This window comes from Colletotrichum tamarilloi, assembly GCF_030869305.1.
Source record: "Colletotrichum tamarilloi strain Tom-12 chromosome Unknown Scaffold_52.1, whole genome shotgun sequence".
Classification (NCBI taxonomy): Eukaryota; Fungi; Ascomycota; class Sordariomycetes; order Glomerellales; family Glomerellaceae; genus Colletotrichum; species Colletotrichum tamarilloi.
The window spans coordinates 165,480-184,860 of NW_026849435.1; the positions used below are offsets into that span (position 1 = coordinate 165,480).

General features: G+C 42.2%; 4 protein-coding genes across 4 annotated transcripts; 2 read left to right on the plus strand and 2 right to left on the minus strand.

The window, feature by feature from the left end:
- Positions 1–8,837: 8,837 nt before the first annotated feature.
- Positions 8,838–10,232, plus strand: CTAM01_10789 (uncharacterized protein; the record flags this gene model as incomplete). The annotated part of the gene is made up of 4 exons (XM_060526801.1): positions 8,838–9,123; positions 9,195–9,316; positions 9,389–9,902; positions 9,958–10,232. 4 exons carry the CDS (start codon positions 8,838–8,840, stop codon positions 10,230–10,232), a joined length of 1,197 nt encoding a protein of 398 aa, XP_060378589.1.
- A 338-nt stretch (positions 10,233–10,570) lies between these two features.
- Positions 10,571–12,487, plus strand: CTAM01_10790 (heterokaryon incompatibility protein; the record flags this gene model as incomplete). The annotated part of the gene is made up of 1 exon (XM_060526802.1): positions 10,571–12,487. One exon carries the CDS (start codon positions 10,571–10,573, stop codon positions 12,485–12,487), a length of 1,917 nt encoding a protein of 638 aa, XP_060378590.1.
- Positions 12,488–12,617: 130 nt separating this feature from the next.
- On the minus strand, positions 12,618–13,883 carry CTAM01_10791 (uncharacterized protein; the record flags this gene model as incomplete). The annotated part of the gene is made up of 1 exon (XM_060526803.1): positions 12,618–13,883. One exon carries the CDS (start codon positions 13,881–13,883, stop codon positions 12,618–12,620), a length of 1,266 nt encoding a protein of 421 aa, XP_060378591.1.
- A 764-nt stretch (positions 13,884–14,647) lies between these two features.
- CTAM01_10792 (amino acid permease) lies at positions 14,648–16,463 on the minus strand (the record flags this gene model as incomplete). Its single annotated transcript, XM_060526804.1, has 3 exons — positions 14,648–15,290; positions 15,346–16,196; positions 16,272–16,463. 3 exons carry the CDS (start codon positions 16,461–16,463, stop codon positions 14,648–14,650), a joined length of 1,686 nt encoding a protein of 561 aa, XP_060378592.1.
- Between the last annotated feature and the right edge of the window lie 2,918 nt (positions 16,464–19,381).

Consider the following 19,381-nt stretch of genomic DNA (forward strand, 5'->3'; position numbering starts at 1 on the left):
CTTATAAAAAAAATAAGTTAGTTAAGTTAAAGCTAAATATCGAGCTTATTTTAGTAATAAATAAGGAGCTAATTTAGCGTGCTTAATAAGAGGAGGATAATAGGGAATTATATAAATAAATAGCTAATATAGCTTAGTATTTAAAAAAAATAGAGCTAGTAAAAAATAGTTTATAATAATAATAAATTATTATAACTACGTTAAAAGAGGTAGTTAAGTAAACGTCGTTATAATTTATTTTTTATATATTTTAAATATATAATAAAAAGAAGCCTTATTTATTGAAAATTTATAAAAGCTTATATTACTAACTAATTTAAAATTTATAAATTTTAAATAAGTAATATAATAGTTCTAAATAAGTACGTAAATTATAATAATATTTTTATTTTTAAAAATCTTAAACTAGAGCTTAGGTTAAAGAGAATAATAAGAATAGCTATATTAATATAATTACTCTTACCGCTTTTATAGAGAGGTACTATTTTTTTAAACTAATTAAAAAGTAAAATAGCGATATTAGTATAAGAATGACGCTAGTATATTAATTTATAACGCTAGTATATTAATTCCTTATTAATAATAAATTTAAAAATTCTTTATATAATAAAAAAGATTTTAAACTAGATATTAGTAAAGCTTATATTTTTAAAAATAAGCTTTTTATTCGAAGTCCTTTACTTATTAATTATAATAAAAAAAGAGAAATAAAAATAAAGTGCTCGAGGTAAGTAAATTAATATTTATATAAATTTTAATATATTATATATAAAATACTAATAAATATATAGTTATTCTCAAAGCTGGATAGTAAAAGTAAAAGGTTTTTAAACTTCTAATTTTACTAAATATTATCAAAAAAATCACCCTCTTATTGCTTATAATGAAAAATCTAAAAAATCTCTTAAAAAAAGTAAGTTTATATATTTATTTATTATAATACTAATTTAGTTACTAATTATTTTTTTAGTAAATGATATAGTACCTAAAGAAGACTTTTTTTCTAGTTTACAAACTAGAAAAAGGCCTAGAACTAGTACTATAACTGAATTTACCGAAGAAGAAGCTACTTTAAAGATATTAAATTTGATAATTAAAAATAATTTATCATTTTCAATATTAGATTCTTATTCTTTTAAAGAGTTATTAAACTATTATAATAAGTAAGTTTAACTTTATATAATAAAGTTTTATAAATTTTATATATATTAATACTTTTAAAGGGCAAATCCTGTTTTAAATCGACATAAAGTAAAGAATTTACTTGAATTTACTTTTAGTAAATTTCTTTCTATTATAAATTTCGAATTAGAAGCCAATATTAAAAACTTAGGGAAATTTTCCCTTATTTTAGATATTTGGACTTCTAAATCACAAGATGCCTATTTAGGTATTATATTAAGCTATATTGATAGTAACTTTGAGCTTAAATATAAGCTTATAGGTATGTATTTATTTATTAAATCTAAATATATATTTATATATATATATATATATTAACTAATATTATTATAGTATTTAAAGACCTACATGAATCTCATACGGGTTTTTATTTATATACAGAGATATTAGACTCTTTAAAAGAGTATAATAGTCTTTTATTAAATAATATCTTTAGGTAAGTTTATTTATATATATATTAATAAAATTTATACTAATATTTTATAGTATTACTAGAGATAATGCATCAAATAATACGAAGTTTTTAAAGTTTTTTAAAGATTCTTATAAAGAATCTTTAAATAATAATTTTGAAAACGATATTAGATATATAGCTCATATTATTAATATAGTAGTACAAGATATATTATCAGATTTTATATCTAATACTATTATACAAGAAGACTTATTTAATTATACTAATAATATTAGTATAATTAATAATACTTTAGATATAGAGAACGAAAGTCTTTTTGAAACCTCTAATTTATTAAGTAGTAAGTAATATTTATAATATTTAAAATTAATATATATTAATAAATTATTATAGGTCTACTTAACCGTATACGTAAAATCTGTATTATGGTTAAATATACTGAAGAAATAAAAAGACTTTTAGTAGAAGGTATTAATAGAGCTAAAAGATCAAAGCATTTACCTTCTAATTATAATAAAAGAATTATTCCTATAGGTGAGTTAGTATTTTAAGTTATTGGTTATATAATACTAATTAATTATAGATAATTCAACTAGATAGAATTCTACTTATAGAATGTTAAATATATTCCTAGAGTTACGAAAACCTCTAGAATATATATTTATTACTACTAATAATAAAAATTTTAAAAAGATTTTTATTAGTAGTAGTGAATTTAAAGCTATAGAAGATCTTCAATCTATATTTGAAATCTTTATAGAACCATATACCCGACTTCAATCTCAACTTTATATTAATTTAAATAAAGGTTTATTATATATATATACTATATATAAAAAACTAGACCATTTAATATTAAAGTTTCGAGATTCGAGATCACGATTACCAGAATTAGTAAGTATTTTTATTAAATATTTATTAATTATATAACTAATTTTAATAGGCTTCTTATTATGATATATTAGTTAATAGTTTAACTAAAGGAGTAGTTAAATTATCAGACTATTTTGATAAGAAATTAACTTCTGGAAACTTATCAAAATATAAGCCTCATATATTAGGTTTAATTTTAGATCCTCGATTTAAATTATTACATTTTAGTAATAATAGAATTTTGGATCATTATTATCCTATTAAAGAGGATGTAAAAGATTTATTAATTGAAGAATATAATTCGTAAGTAATATGTCTTTTTATTATTTATTGAATATATACTAATTAATATACAGAGTTAAAAAAGAAAAAGAAAATACTTTTCCTGAAGAAGATATATTAAATATTAATATATCTCAGGATATAGATCCGGATAACGAGTTTTATATTAATAATGATAATATAGAACTAGAGTATAATACTTATTTAAACGAAAGTATTCAACTTAAAGAAGTAAGTCTTTTTTATATATATTTATATATAATTATTTATATTTATAATTATTAATTATTTAATAGGTTGATCCTTTATTATATTGGAAAAATAACTCTATACGACTACTAATATTAGCTATTATAGCTAGAAGATATTTAGCTATACCAGCTACTTCTGCTTCAGTAGAAAGGGTTTTTTCTATTTCTAGTAATATTATTACTAAAAATAGAAATAAATTAAAACCTAGTACTATTAAATAGCTAATTCTTTTAAAATATTGGAAAATTAATACTTTAAAAGAATTAGAAAAAACGTATAGTATTAGAGAAAATGATATAGATAATATTATAGAAGAAGAGGAGGAAAACGAAGAAGAAGAAGAAGAAGAAGAAGAAGAAGAAGAATAATAATAATAATAAAATAGAATTAGAAATAGTAATAATACTTATAATAAATAAGTATTTGTAACTTAAATAATTAATTAACTTTATTATATAATTTATTATACGTTTTAGATTTAAATATATAATTAATTTTAAATTTGTATTTAAAACCTTTTAATATTAATTTAAGAGTATTAATAGTTATATAGTGGTTTCTTTCCAGCTTTATAAGCGCAAAAAATCGACCTTAACAGGATTACGCTTTTAAAAGAAATTATATAATATAGTACATTTTTTAACTATATAATACGTATAATATACCCTAAGTACGCGCTTAACGTAATATAGTAATTTTAATACGAAAACCGCTATATAATTTAGGATAAGTAAGCTACTTTATAATAGCGCCGGTTAAAAAGGTTAATAATAAAAGTCGGCTATAATAATTAGCTATAATAATCGGCCGTAATAGTTAGAAACGGCCCTTAACTATAGAGGTTCTAAACTTTAATAGCGACGTAAAAGTTTTTAAAAAAAGAGCTAAATAGGCTAATATCTACTACTTTTTTATTATACTAAAGCTTATAAAAATTCTTTTTATTTTTATCGTTTCTAATATTACTTAAAGTTACTCTCTATTTAAACTAAATAAATTTACTAAATAAATTTATTAAATAAACTTATTAATATATAAACTACTACCTTAATGAGAACCTACTCTACTCTTAGTATATAATTAGTAATTAGTAGGCTAAAGATGCCCGTTAATAAGTTTACCCCTCTCGGGCTGGGCGCCCTCGGCTAGCTTAACGCTATAGTTATTATAACTAATATAAATATGCTTAAAAAGTAATAAAATACTTTTTAATAATATAAAATCCGGCTAAGTAATAATACAAACGCCGTAAATAGCTAGGCTAATATAAATATTAAAATTTAATATATTAACGCTAGCTTAGAAATTATACTTTATAAAACTAAAAATCCTTTTAATATAAGTTATATTATAAATATAAGGGAATATATAAAAGGCCCCTTAACCCTTAATAAAAAGGAGTATATAATATAGGATCTAGCTATTTACGTAGGCTAGTATTAAGAGGTTTTATATATATTAAAATAAATATAGCTTACCCTCTAAACGGCTAAAAGCGGGGGAAGATTGGGAGCTATTAATAAAAAAAAAACAACGGTCGAGTTAGTTAACTACTATTTTAATTAATAGTTAGGTATAGAGCGCAATATACCTAGTTTTCCCTAATATATAATATACGGTACGGCCCTGGTAGATTACTCCGTCGGGGGGGTATTAATAGTTATAATTAAGTAGTTTTATTATAACTAATATATAATATATATTATAATATTAATTATAATATTAATTATAATATTAATTATAATATTAATTATAATATTAATTATAATATTAATTATAATATTAATTATAATATTAATTATAATATTAATTATAATATTAATTATAATATTAATTATAATATATTATAAAATCCCGAAAAAGTACTACTTAAATGTAGATTTAAACCCCCAGCTCTTAAAATCAAGAGCTAATTAGAATATAAAGTAGGTCTTAACCAACTATACCAAACGCTCAATTAATAAATATTATAAAATTTTTCTCCCATATATATTACTCAACTCGATTTAGAATTAAAATTAAAACTTCAATAAAATCTTATTTATTTTAATATATACTCATATTAAATATAAAAACAATATAAGCTTATTATTTAACTAATTAAATACTTTATTTATTTAAAACGTTATTATATTTAATAAATAAAACTAAATTCTAATTAATATATTATTAAAACTTAAGTAATAAACACTATATTAATATATATTTAATATCTTTATTAAATATTACTAATATTTATTTTATCTTATTACATTTATAAAAAAATGGATATATTTAAACGTTTTAAATTAGTTTTAGAGAAAATTTATATATCTCAAGATATTTTAATATAAGTATCTCTAATAATAACTTTATGAAAAAATATTTTTAAATATAAGTTTAGTATTTAAAAATTATAATAAAAATGTTATTTAAAATATAAATTTAAAAAAAATCTAAAAATAGTAACTTTTTATTATATACTAATTAGTATACTAATACTAGTCTAGTATAGTATTAGTCCAGGCCATACTAAACTAGCCTAGTATTAGTATAGGCCGTACTAAACTAGCCTAGTATTAGTCCAGGCCGTACTAGACTAGACTAGACTAATTTCCAACCCTGCCTCCAGCGACATCCTGCTGGCAATCACTTGGGGCGGGGGCAACCCCACCCGATCAACAAGTGTTTCCAGCTTCCTGTAGGTTGCTCATCGGTGTTCGGGCGGAGTAAGCTCCAGTTCATCATCCGTACTGTTTCCCGCGCGCGCTTTGACTCAGGGGCGGGATCATGTTGCAAAGCTGTTGAATCGTGTGGCACTTTGTTCCTTGGCTAAAAGAGCTGTCGTTTCCGCTGGGGAATTTTCCTTTTGTCAATATCTCATGGCGCCATGTTATGACCATTGTCAAAACAGAGTCATCGCATTGAAGGACGTTCTCTAACATGCACAGCCCAGCCAAGAGTCTCGAAGAGCCTCACAGAGTCTGAAGTTGGCACGGAAATCTGATCTCCACGGAGTACGAGACCGGTCATGTCGAGCCGAAAGCCCCTCACCCGCTGATCACACCTACTACTGCATCGCAATAGAAAGCCAAGAGTTTGCTGACTCCTTAGCTTCGCCATCTCGTTTTCAAAACTTGAGTCCAACTCTCAGCATGCACATATTGCCGTTGAATTGATGCGACTCTGAGCTCGGAAGTCACTGTAGCCGATGCGAGCTATCCAAGAAGTCCGGTCGGCAATAATTACTGGCGCAAGCCGGCGAGCGCTTACGTTGGTCGCCGGCGGGAGGTCGCAATCGACCATGCGGGGAAATTCCAGCCTACAATTGACTCGCGCTCGCGTTCGCTTCAACATGCACATCAATTTTGACCGCCAATTCAATCGGTGGTATTCTACGGTAGACAGTGTCAACGCCAACTGCAGACATGCCAATCCAGTTTGCTGTACGGCGCGGGATCTTTGTATACTCTAGGTAGTATTATACGCTGCTGCCTATCGCATGTAGAGACGAGTTCAGAATTTCTTGAATGTAGGGGCCCTTACCATCCGTTTTGAACTGTGTTTCCTCGGCCTTAAGCACGACTATCGATGACAAGCTTTTTCATTTTGAGCCTTAGCGTAACTCAGGTCTTAACAACACGCACTCAGAAGACAGTCGAAATCATGGCATTAGCAGCAGTATCAACGACAGCTTTTCGTTGAAGCATTTAGAACTGCTCTTCAAGGGCTCAGAACCAGTTCAATCATCAATACAGGCCGATCAACTAGGTATAACGATGACCAACAACTTCTGGAGCTCTAATATTGTTTCGTTGTCTCGTCCATCGCTCGGTATAGTAACAGGATGAGCAAGACGTTAGACTTGGCCTCGACAGCAGCTTTAATTGGATTGCCATTGCTTTAGGCGACTGCTGTCTGTCTTCATGTTAGCATCCGGTCGGCCCGTTCACCTACGCTAGACTCACCAACGCACGACAAATAAATTGATACTATCGTGATCAATAGAGAAACTTCTGATTGAACGATTTCCAAAAATCCCTAAGCTCTGAGGGATGCTTACTTCTACAGCAGGCAATATCCCATCGACTGGTGCAAGGCGACAGTACAATGGTCTCCAGCTTTTCTCCAAATTCTCTGAGATATGAATTTTTTAATTTGCGGATATAGTAGAAATAAATCGGAATAACGCCTGATTAGTTCTTCCCCCGCACTCGGATGTACTGTCGCCTTGCAGCAGTCGATGGGATAGCTGTTCTCGAATCAAGTTGCAGTAAGGCCCTGAGAATAAATAGCTACAGGTACCAACATGCTTCTAATCAAAGGAACAAATTTCGGGGTTGAATGAATAGGGAATCATGAGCGTGAACACATGAATTGATCGTGGGGAAGTAAGGTATCGAGCGATACGACTTGAATGGCGTCATACGGGACATGCGTTGGGCACTCATGTGGCGGTGGAGAAGGGAGTTTGAACTTAATCAAGGCAGGTGAACAACACACAAGTGAAGGAGTGGCCTCAATTCTTTGGTACAAGTGTGATTAGTATGAATTAGAAGCTATCAGTCGGTTCTTAAATTGAAGACAATATTTCAGCTGCCTTACCATAGACAAGTCTTGCATGTGCAGCAGTCATCTTTACTTGAGGTACCTACTCACCTACCTTGCCTGACACATATGTAGATGCGATTTTTCGATTTTGTCAGCGGGAGCCGCTGGTAATCGCAGCTTGAGCGTGTAGAGTTTTGTATTTTAAATCTCAGGGAGAGTACGTTTGTCTCAATATGTGTGGATATTTTCCGCAAGGCTGGATACTTCAACCGAGCTTTCCAAACCTCAAAAAACGCCTTTTTGGTCAAGTACTAATCTTAACTCGGATATTGCTTATACCACCCAAGACAATTAAATTGTCTCGAATCGCGTGATCGGCGGCCCGCCGGTCCTTTCTTGAGAACGAGTTCCAACGCGCAATCAAGAGCCGACTAGACTGGACAAATTGGGTACTTGTTTTTCTGTATCGGGCATAACGGATTAGGCACTGATCATATGAAAATTTCTCTTGTCTAATAGGTCCCTGAATAGACACGCATCGAGATCGTGGAGGGAAAGGCTAGTGGACTGGCTACAAGCTTCAAAGTTGGAACGAAAACATTTCCTGGGCTATTGAGACAAGCGGGGAGTAGGGTAGCAACGATTCAATAGCATTCAATGGCATTTCGCTCAGCAGACAATGACTGAAGCACATTCCATTTCCGTCAAAAATTGTAGTCAAGTCTCATTATCTTGGTGCTGGTCTTCTTGAGGCATATCTCCTTCCCGAACCTCCTCAGTCTGTTTAGTTGGGCCACGATATGTACCATGGTGCTCCTTAGAGATGCTTGCTATCTTAAAACATACGATTTCAAAAGCTAAGAAGTGAAGTCAACAATAAGGTAGTTAGGCTTCATAAGAACCTTCACCTCGTCCTACCCATCGACGCTTCGTCGCAGGGGTCTAGCGCTTCTTCGCTGAAGAATGTGATTCGACCACTCGCACTCTCTCTGTAACTCCACAGTTCGAACCCCGCGGCCCGGACCAGGCAACGGGCGACTAGGGTTCGAATCCGACAGCTCGGTCCAAGGTCTGCTGTAGGCAGTATTGTCCGGTAAACACTCAAGACTCGGGGTCTAGACCATCAGGCTCTAGCCAAGTATCATGGCCATCTACGCCGTCATAAATAAGCGACACACGCTCCGTCAGGCTCTTTGATCCCAACTCTTCTCTTCGTTCTCCAGTCCCTGTTCTTCAAGATCTCAACCTCCCGCTGACAACAAGTTACTGGCTGGCGTATCATTCGATCAGGTCTTTCCCGACTATGGAGCCTCCCAGCAAATATGTCGCGCTGGTCTTCGGGGCTAGTGGGATCTCCGGATGGGCCGTCACAAACAATCTGTTCATTTATCCCACAGCATCCACATTTTGCCGCATTATTGGTCTAACAAACCGACCGATGGACCTGCCAGGAAGCCAGCTTCCCAAGAATGATCCTCGTTTGGAGATCTACTCTGGCATCAACTTACGTGAGGACATCGAGACTATCAAGGAGCAAATGAAAATCAAGATCCCCAACATGCAGGACATCACGCATGTGTACTACTGTGGTCAGTATTGCAGCCGTTGACGAGATATGGTATGTGAACTGAGACGGAAAGAGCCTACTCAAATGCGACAGCATATTCAGTCGACGTCATGGAGATTCGTAATATCAACGTCACCATGACTCGAAACGCTGTCAAGGCGGTTGATGAGATCTGCTCAAGTCTGAAATTTCTGAGTTTGCAGACTGGCACCAACGTTAGTAATCTGCCATCTGCTACTCTGCTGTGTTCATTGTATGCCACTACCTTACTTACGATACTGAAATAGAGCTACGGAGTGGCTGTCTTCCAACATCAGGACAAGATTGAGATACATCCTCCATTGAAAGAGTCTCAGCCGCGAATTCCGTCTCCATACGGAGATGAAATCTTCTACTACGGGCAAGTAGATGCTATCGAGGAGTTACAGAAGGGCAAGTCCTGGAGATGGTGTGAAGTTCGCCCCGATGCAATCGTCGGCTTCGTTCCTGGTACGACTTCAATCATGACGTTTCTTGAGCCGATCGCTCTTTTCCTTGCGCTCTGGCGTTATGTCCATGGGCCCGGAGCCGAAATCAAGTTCATTGGTACAGCTACGAACTACACCCACACCAACACAGACTCATCGCAGGATATTATTGCAAAGTCTCATATTTATTTATCGACCGTGAAGCCAGAAGAATCGAACGGGGAAGCTTTCAATACTGCTGATAATGCAACTCCAGTTTCCTGGGTGGAGCGATGGCCTGTCATGGTCGATTATTTCGGGCTGCAGGGAACGCCTCCAGTTGAGGGAGCACAGAGTGAGTCTCTATACCGCTGCCATTCCTCTTTGATATATCTTAAAATATTTTTCAGCAACGTTTCCCGTCGAAAAGTGGTGGGAAGAACACCAAGATGACTACAACAGGATGTGTGCCGAGTATGGCTTGAAGCACCGTGATATACCAGCTGCGTCTTGGATATTCACGATGGGGGTCGGTTTTTCTCTCTTACAGAGAAATCGGGCAATGTGTCTGGATAAGATCCGGTCTGTTGGGTTTAGGGAAGAGTTGGGCATGACCGAAGGCTATCTCATCGCCTTTGATCGCATGGTTGCTGCTAACATTCTTCCCCCGCGGAAATTGATGTAGACTTGGTAGGTTCAAGACCGCCACCAACTGGTGACCTTCGCCTACTATGGTACAACATTAGACACCTGCTGGTTATTCAGTGGTAATGACAGTACAGTGGAACTCTGAAATCTCCAGTGAAGCGCTTGGCGTCGCAGAAGATACGCCGGCTGAATGTAACCCTGTTTTGTGCACACGCAGAGCTGCATGAGCTCCAACCTCCTGTATCATTCACTACGAATGGAGCCCAAGTCTATATGTGTGCAGCGGGGCTTCCTGGTAAACCCCTCATAAGTCAGCTGCTCATTTTCTCATTTCGACCTTCATCGGAACATGTTGACGCCCAGAAGCCCTCGACCATGTCTCTTTGTCAAGATTGCCGTCAGCTTGATCTTGCTGACCTAGTTGATGAGGAATACGAAGTTCAAGACATTATTCTTCATTCTTCAATCGCTGATCTCGAGAGAAATGTTTCTGCGTGCGATTTGTGTCAACTCTTCCACACATCTATCACCGAAAAGCTCCGGGTCGAGGGAGTTAGTGTTGACCAAGAGGCTTGGTATGACACAGACTCGCCGGTTATCTTGCGGGGCACTCAGTACAAAGATGAGAAGTACGAGTCTCGGGGACTCTTTTGGGTCAAGGTCCGCTGCGATCGCCTGAGCCCGAGGGCATACTGCTATTTCAGCTTCTATCCCAAAGACGAGACGACCCGGCTAGAGAACTCCATCCTAGGCAGACCCATCAAACCTCCCGCTAAGCAACTCAGTCTTGTGAAAGACTGGGTGCGCGAGTGTGAAGACCGCCACCAGAGTTGCCATTCAGCCCCTGCTACTCTGCCCACACGAGTTGTAGATGTTGGTGTCGAAGGAGTGAGGGAGCCTCGGCTCGTTGTGACGAGTGGAGAAGTCGGCCGATACATGACATTAAGTCACTGTTGGGGCTTACATCCTGTTATTCGCACCACTAGCGAGACAATCAATGGCCACATCAAGTCGCTGCCAATGTCCAAGTTACCTCCGACGTTCAGAAACGCAGTCTTGATAACGAGGTCACTTGGCGTTCAGTATCTATGGATCGACTCCCTCTGCATCGTACAGGACTCAAAAGAGGACTGGGAACTCGAGAGTGTGAAGATGGGCACTATCTACGCCTCTTCATGTCTGACTATCGCTGCCTCAGCGTCCGCAGACTCCACAGGGGGTTGCTTCTTACCGCGTTCAACTTCAAATCACGTTCAAGTTAAGTGTACTCGGAAGACGAACGATGAATCGGTGTCTATTCCCGTATTCTTACGACCTAGACCTCGTGACTTCAGTCACCTACCACAAAGCATCCTACATTCACGTGCGTGGGTAACGCAAGAGCGCCTGCTATCTGCCCGAATGGTACACTACGACTCTGATCAACTTCTTTGGGAATGTCGTGAATCTCGTCTGGCAGAAGATGGGGTACCGACGGATGCATTCGCAGTGCAAAAGTTAGTGTGGGACGAACGACTTCACCTTTCATACCCTTTTGCGCAAGGACGTCTATCTACATCAGAATTCGTGTGGGACTGGTACGATATGGTATCGGCATATAGTAGAAGAGGCATCACCAAGTCCTACGATCGGCTACCAGCGCTTTCCGGTCTCGCCAAGGTGATGGAGGAATGCACCGGGCAGCGATACCTTGCCGGGTTGTGGAAGTACCACCTGCATTATGGGTTGCTTTGGAGGAGAAGCGAGAATTGGCTTGAAACCCCGTTAGATGGCTTTCGCGCCCCAAGTTGGAGTTGGGCGTCTTTGGAAGGCGCTGTCATGATGCCCGAGATCGGAAACATTCTGCCCTCGGGAAACGAGATGGAGGTGGTGGTGAGGATTACTCAAGCAGAGACAACGCCACTCGGCTTGGACCCGAGGGGTATGTTGAAATCGGGATATCTGCAGCTAGAAGGAAAGCTCAGACTAGCCGATCCAAGAGAAAACCCAGAATCCCCGGGTTATCAGAGGTTCTCGACCTATCGGAAAGAGTTAGCAATTGATTTGCTCAAGGAGAATGGGATCATGGTCGGATTAGCAGTGTTCGACAAGGATTACTGCGGAAGTAACATCCCTCTCTACTACTTACAGGTGTCGAGAAGAGTCAAAGAACCAAGCCGTTGGTACGGGCTCCTGCTAGAGGCAACAAGCCAGCCGCAAGAGTTCCGTCGTGTTGGCTTCTGCCGCACGGAAGAATATCCACTTCGAGACTGGTTCGCGCATGTCGCTGAAGAGATGATCACGATAGTTTGAGTATTTGTTTCAGCCTCCATACTTGGGGGGGGACCACATCCAGTCTCCAGTCAATACTGATTCCAAGAAATTATTATACGCTTCTCAGACACCTGACCTTAATGTGAATAACAAATGTCTTTGACCGGAATCAGGTACCGTGGGTACCGCTGGTCACAGCATATATCATTGTGCCGAATTCGTCTAGGTCCTCCAGCCATGCTTTTACTCTTGAACGCCTGTGGATAACTTCAGTCTCGCTGAAATTTCCAGGCACAGGCCATAATTCGTCGATAGCCAGCCAACTATCTGGCCATTCTGCTTGCTGAAGGTCATATACACCTCTCCAGTCGCGCCTCGTTCGAGTCTCCCACAACGCCTTGGACGCCGGCGCTGATAACCCGCGTAACTCGGTGGCAAGATGAGTTGAGAGGCCGTCATGTGTCAGCAGGGCGCTATCGAAGAGGCACATCGTGAACAGAGTTCTTCGTTTAGCCTCGGCGGCAATCCAGCACTCCCACCTGGGACGGGGCTCATCTCCGGAAACGCACGTGAGTCCTTTCTTCGCCACCGCACATGCGAGGTCTTGGGTACTCATCATGGCCTCCCGTAGAAATGGGTGATAAGCTTTCCCGAATTTGAAAAAGATGACCATGGCGTAAATAAGATGCGTTTGAAATGCTGCGAGAAGTGCCATATCATCGTAGGAGGCGTGTTGGCTGTAAAGCCTCGCCATCTCTACCTTGAGTTCGTTGGCTACGGCCTCGGCGCCTGCCACATCGGGCCCACCAAAGCTTCGAATGGCCCTAAGACAATTTGACAAGGGTTGGCTGGATGGCAGAGTTATCTGGGACCAATGTACAAAAGGAGGAACCTTGCGCCCGCGGATGGAACAATCTACGTAGGATTCCAGAATCCTCTTGATGAAAGCCGATATACTCGGCGAGTAGTTCTTTGCCAATTGTCCCGGTATTGGGACGAAGTTATTCAGCCATCGATTGGCAATGTCATCAGCGTTGATGGTGCAGACAAGGCCCATGTCCGAGAAGTCGAACACCTCAGGCTTGAGGACGTCTGATCGATTAGTGTCTGTGGCTAGCAGTTCGCCCGCCCGAAAGGAAGCGCTCGTCTCGTTTGACGGAATGATTCGAAACGGCGAGATCCCCGCGTTCGCTTCCACAGTCGCGGATATCGTGGTTGCTACGCGGTCCGTATCGACCTCGGCTTCAGCCTCTGAATGCAGACCGGCAGCACCCGGCGCGGATGAAGGGATCGTCCGAGTCTGTGGATAGAGACATGGGAGGCCCCGCTGGTGGCACCGGGAACATGTCACAGCTTTCCGGTCACATTTGGCTTTGGCGGTCGCGCATGGCTGGCATGCCTTTTGTCGTGAGGTCGAATACCTGGCGGGCCGCATTGCTAGGCCAGCACGGCTGTAGTAAATGATCGCGTGAGTTTGGAGAATTTGAGCATCTTAGACCCGGTGGGATAAGCCGGTTTCGCAACGAGAGCCGCGCCAAGTGAGTTGAAGTTGCATCTAGAACACGAATCTGCATGGACACCTTGGAGAGTTGGAGACGAGCGAACTTTCCCGCAAGTCCAAGCGAGGCGGGGAAAATGAGCTTTACGTAATTGAGAGACGACGGTGTCAGTTCATGTACTAAATGTTATGGGGCTTGGAATAGGCGCTGTAATGACACCGTAGATCGAAAACTGAGTAAGTAGAATAAGCAAAAATGATATTCGGCTCTGGGTATGATTTGAACACACGACCTGCAGGACCGCGGTGAACGGCACCTGCCGCTCTCCCTGCTGAGCTACCAGAAAGTTATGGTGGCAATCATGTCCGTCAAAGAACGAGCGAGCGAGCGACTTGATGCAGTCAGATGGAAGGACGCAGCGTAGTTCCAGGGATTGTGTCGGTTGCATTGGCTCTAATGGGAGCACAAGCTGGCCGGGGTTAACGTATCTGGATATGAGTCAACAGCTGTAAGCAAGCAGTGTTTCGCTGATGTAGCCTATATCTCTGAGTCCAAGTGGTTGAGCTTAGTTAAACATTACCAAGTTGGAGCAAGTTGTTCAACGAAGCCCAGACGTCAAGAAAGAATGATAGTCGCACGTTTGACAGAATGTTATAGTCATTGAAACATCAAATAATTATCGTTATGCTACCAGCAACTTTTACCACATCTTTTCCCAGGTTCTCCTAACGAAAGACATCTCAGCCAGTCTCGCTCTCTCCACCTCCTCGATGCCACCCTCCTCCCAATGACGGCACTCGGCATCAACCTCTGCCTTTCCGCTGATGAGATCTGCCTCCTTGGGGTGAACGAAGCGGGTCCTCTTCAGAACCTTCCAGATGAGAAAGGTGACGACACCAAAGATGAGGCCAAAGTAGGAGGTGATGAAGCCTCTCACGCTGAAGGGATAGAAGTTGTCAAAACCGACAAAGATGAGAGCCAGGATGCCCAAAAGCAGAGCCAGACCGGGGAAGTACGGGGTCCAGGGAGACAGGTAGGGGAGCGTCTCGGGAGGGAAGTTCTGGGCCATGCGGGCGCGGTAGAAGCCCATGTAGGTGATGAGCATGAAGGTGTAGGTCATGATCAGGGCGGTGGTGGTCAAGTCGACGAACCAGAAGAAGACATCGACGGCGCTGTTTGACGAGACAAGGAAGGTGATGCAGGAGATGACAGTGACGACAAGGACGGAGTAGATAGGAACACCGGCCTTGGTGCACTTGAGGAGGAACTTGGGGGCCTGTCCGTCGCGAGCGAGACCATATAGAGTGCGGGAAGTCGAGTAGAGGTAAGCGTTACCGCAGGACCTTGAAAGCTGTTAGCATGATTCGAGAGTAAGCATCACGTACCAAGGGTACTCACCATCCAGAGAGGAGAATGAAGGCATTGATGATATCGGGAAGAGCCTTGATGTGGAGGTTCTTGATACCAACGACCCAAGGGGAAGCACCAGCACCGGGCTCGCCGCTCTCAATGGCGCCGAGCAAGCCAGGGTCGCGGGAGCTGCAGATGATGCCGACGCACAGAACACCGACAACGTAGAAACCGACAAGGCGGTAGAAGATGAGCTTGGCGACGCGGGGGATGGTGCGGCGGGGGTTTTGGATCTCACCAGCGGCGAGGGCGATCATGTCGGGACCGGCAATGGTGAAGGCAGCGTAGATGACAACCTTCCAGAATCCCAAGAACCTCCCTGTCGACCCGTCGGTGAAGTAGGCGTGGATGTAGTTGCCGTCGCCCCAGTTACGGAATCCATAGGCGTCGTTCATAGGGTTGCCGCCGGACATGGTGATGAGGGTGATAAGGCACAGGCCGATCAGCAGTATGACCTTTGTCGAAGCCATGATGAACTCGGATTCTCCGTAGTACTTGACTGCAACCAAGTTGACCGCCACACAGGAGACCATGGCCACGGCAATCCAGGCAGCCGGGTTGATATCCGCGTTCCAGTATTGAATGACCGTTGCGACAGCGCTGTATTCCGTACAAACCAACATGAGACCGGCGAAGAAGTAAGTCCATCCCATGGCGAAACCGAGAGCAGGGTCAACAAAGCGAGAGGCGAGTTCGAAGATGGTACCGCGAATGGGCAGGTAGGCGCACATTTCGGCGACAGACAAGTTGAGCGGCCAGATGAAGAGGAGACCCCAGAAAGTGTAACCGAGAACGAGACTGAGAGGGCCGGCCTTGGACAAGACACCGCCAATACCGACCTGTCAAGACGGATTAGAATCTCGAGATAGCTGAGCTGCGAATCGCAAACATCGTAAGGCTGTGAGAAGACCTACCCAAAGACCGGTACCAATAGAACCTCCGATAGCCATCAGCTGGACATGGCGAGGGCTGAGACCACGCTGGGTCTCGCCATACTGTTGAGCAACAGCAGCATTGGTGCCAGACATGACAGTCCCGAGCTTGTTGCTGTTGGTGCTGTCGGCACGGCTGAGGCCGACAGTCTTTTCTTCCATCCCTGAAGCCATGTTGGGCGGGTGACGGTAAGATCTGTTTTTTTTCTTCGGTGATCCGACGTCCGACTGTCTAAAAACACAAGTCGTCTAGGTATAGGTAATTGATGGCTGAGGTCGGGTATTACCACTCGCAGAGACGCCGAGCAGATCGAATGGGATGCGACTGAAACACAACTCAACAACCTGGACGAGTGAGGAGGGCAGTTATTCTATATAGATGAGTTGGTTGTGTGCCCCTGGCCCGACGCTACCTTGCGTCCGGCGGCCCCCCTTCCCCTCCATGGTTAGCTTGCTAATCTTCATCTGACGTCTCCCGGTTCCTGGGAGAGAGACAAGCCAATACGGAGCGTTACGGAGGTATTACCACTGGGTATGTGTGTAAGTATGCGACTTACTCGGGTCGTGATAGACAAGACCAACGGACGGGCCCAAGTGCCCCATCTAATAGGAGCCCCGCAGAGATAAGCAAACCGCGCCAGGGGATGGTTGGCAACTGGCTGGGGCGATCAGAAATGTGGGCGCGGGGGGAGGAGACTTGAGGAGAGCGAGGAGAAAGCATCCCTGCTTGGGGGTAAGGGAGGCAACGTCAGAACGGGCGATACCGACGACAACGGAGAGAAAGTCACCTCGTTGAGGGTATCTTGACGCGTTTCTTTGATCCATTCCCGATGAAGATGCCCCCATTCCCACGTTTACGATTAGCCGTCCAAGGGTTCCACTGGCGTACACATCCGAATTCCGCGCCTGGTCGAAGCATTGCAGCAACAGGCCAACGGCAGGCCATGAGCTGAGAATCACCTCAAGCATTGGGGTAAGAGGAAATCTGAATGTGATGCCGACGATAGCCACTGATCCGAAAGAGGAGACTTGGTGGAACAGATGGTACTGGGTAGAACAAGGGGCCCAGAAAATCCCCGGCAGTCGTCGATTGGGCGGCCCACGCATCAAGCATTTGCTGAGACTTTTCACGCCTTTCGCTCCCTTCAGTTCTTCCTGGTTGGCGTCGGGCTGACGTGTGCTCCAGGTTCTGAGCTTGTCTCCAAGTCTCTCCAGAATCCAAGGCCTCAAGCCGCAAGCCTTTGGTCTTGAGCCAGACCATTTCCTAATGTCTTGGCAATGGGTCGAGCGACATCCGACGTCGGATTCAGCCATGAGAACCAGGAAGAAGCCCCCCCATTATCCGATAGGCGTCGAGTTGATGGTTGGCTGAAGCACCTAAAAGACCGAAAAGACCCTTGGAGAAGCGCGGGTGAGAGGCGAAAACTTGGGGCTTAGCTCCAATTACTGCCGACAAACGACCGCGTTCTGACAAGACTGACGGCTCTGTACTGCTTGTGTCTGCCGGCGGCCACGCCGAAAAGGTGTGTTGCTTCCTCGAGGAACGCGGCAGCAGAAGCCCTGGAGGCCCTGCTTAGCTCCGGGCTGGCATGTCCATGTTCCGTACCTTTCCCATCAAACAAGGAGCATGGCGGGATTATTTGCGGTGCCATTGCAGGAGAAGATGCACAGAAAGCGGGTAGAACCCCGACAAAGAACCCAGCCCCGGGTCCAAGACGCCCAACCTGAACGCAGGCACGCAGGCTACACAGCGCGGTCTGGCATCGTCCCAATCACGGCTTGCGGGAACGTTCGGGGCCTGACTCGCTCGTCTGCAGAGTGCAGAGTGCAGAGTGCAGACAGCAGGATTCGGAATCCCGTACCTAGTTTGTCTGTAGGGCGCGCGTTTGTCTAGGTTTGGCCGGCCTTGGTCCCAGTAAATTGTCTTGGCTTTCTCAAAGTCTCAACTCTACGCCGTACGGTCTGTGTATTCGTGCCGGTAACCCATCACCAGAACGCGGCGTTCGAGACGAGGCAGAGAGACCTGATAGTAATTAGATGACAGTGGAGTGGTGTCAGGCACTAACGCATCCCCGTCTTGTCGTCCGGGGAAATTCACTATCACCGCGCGAACCCTCTTTTTCAAAGTGTTTTATTACGTACATTTGGTTGTATTAAATGGGTCGATGCGCCCCAAGATAGGATCCAGACCGAGAGGGGCGCCGACGCTTGACCGATCAAACTGGGACCAATTCGGCTTAAGGGAAGATAATGACAGACCGGTATGCTGTTTGCAAAATACATGATCAAGACCGGGAGCAATAAAACACGGGGAAGTGGCTCGCATGCGTGGGGTTTCTGAGATGCGGCGATGTGGTGCCCTCCATTGCGTGAAGTGCTCGCAATGTGCCCACCGAGACAGGTACAAGTTTGGTACAAGTTTTTGCCATTGCAATATCAATATGAACAGTAGGTCATGGAGGAGCTTCGTTATATGCTTCTTCACCCTTCAAGGGCGCGGGTTTGACAACGCAACAGCCAGGGGATCTAATCGGATCGCCCAAAAGCGCATTCCCGGCTGTAAGGTCAATACAGCGGCCGGCGCAGAGCCAGGCCCGGTCCCAAACTCTCGGGGCGGCGCCATCTGAAAGTGAGACTAGGTATGAGAGAGCCTAAGAATGGGAAGTGTGGTGGTGTGAGCCGGGAACACGTCCCGGTCCTCTTCAGCCGAAGAACCGGCTACGTCCCGGCCGCCATCCTGCAACGCCCGCCCCTTTGATCAATATTCGCCATAATTATTCACGTCGTACACTCACAGTCTGCAGTCTGCAGTCTGCAGTCTGCAGTCTGCAGACCGCAGATACAATTGCATACAAAATCAAATGTGGTAAGATGAAGGGCTAAAACAAAGTATCGGGTCTTGACGGCGGATCCCGCCAAGCCCATGAAGATGCATGAAATCTCGCAAAGTTTCGTCTACCAGTTGTTCCTGTCCTCAATCGCGGTCCGAAAGTCAGTCGTACTGGATATTGACAGGTCTTCCTTCATTCCTCGATCCTGAACTCGATCGTCATCTACACGCGTAATATGTGCTTTCTAGCGTCACGTTGAAG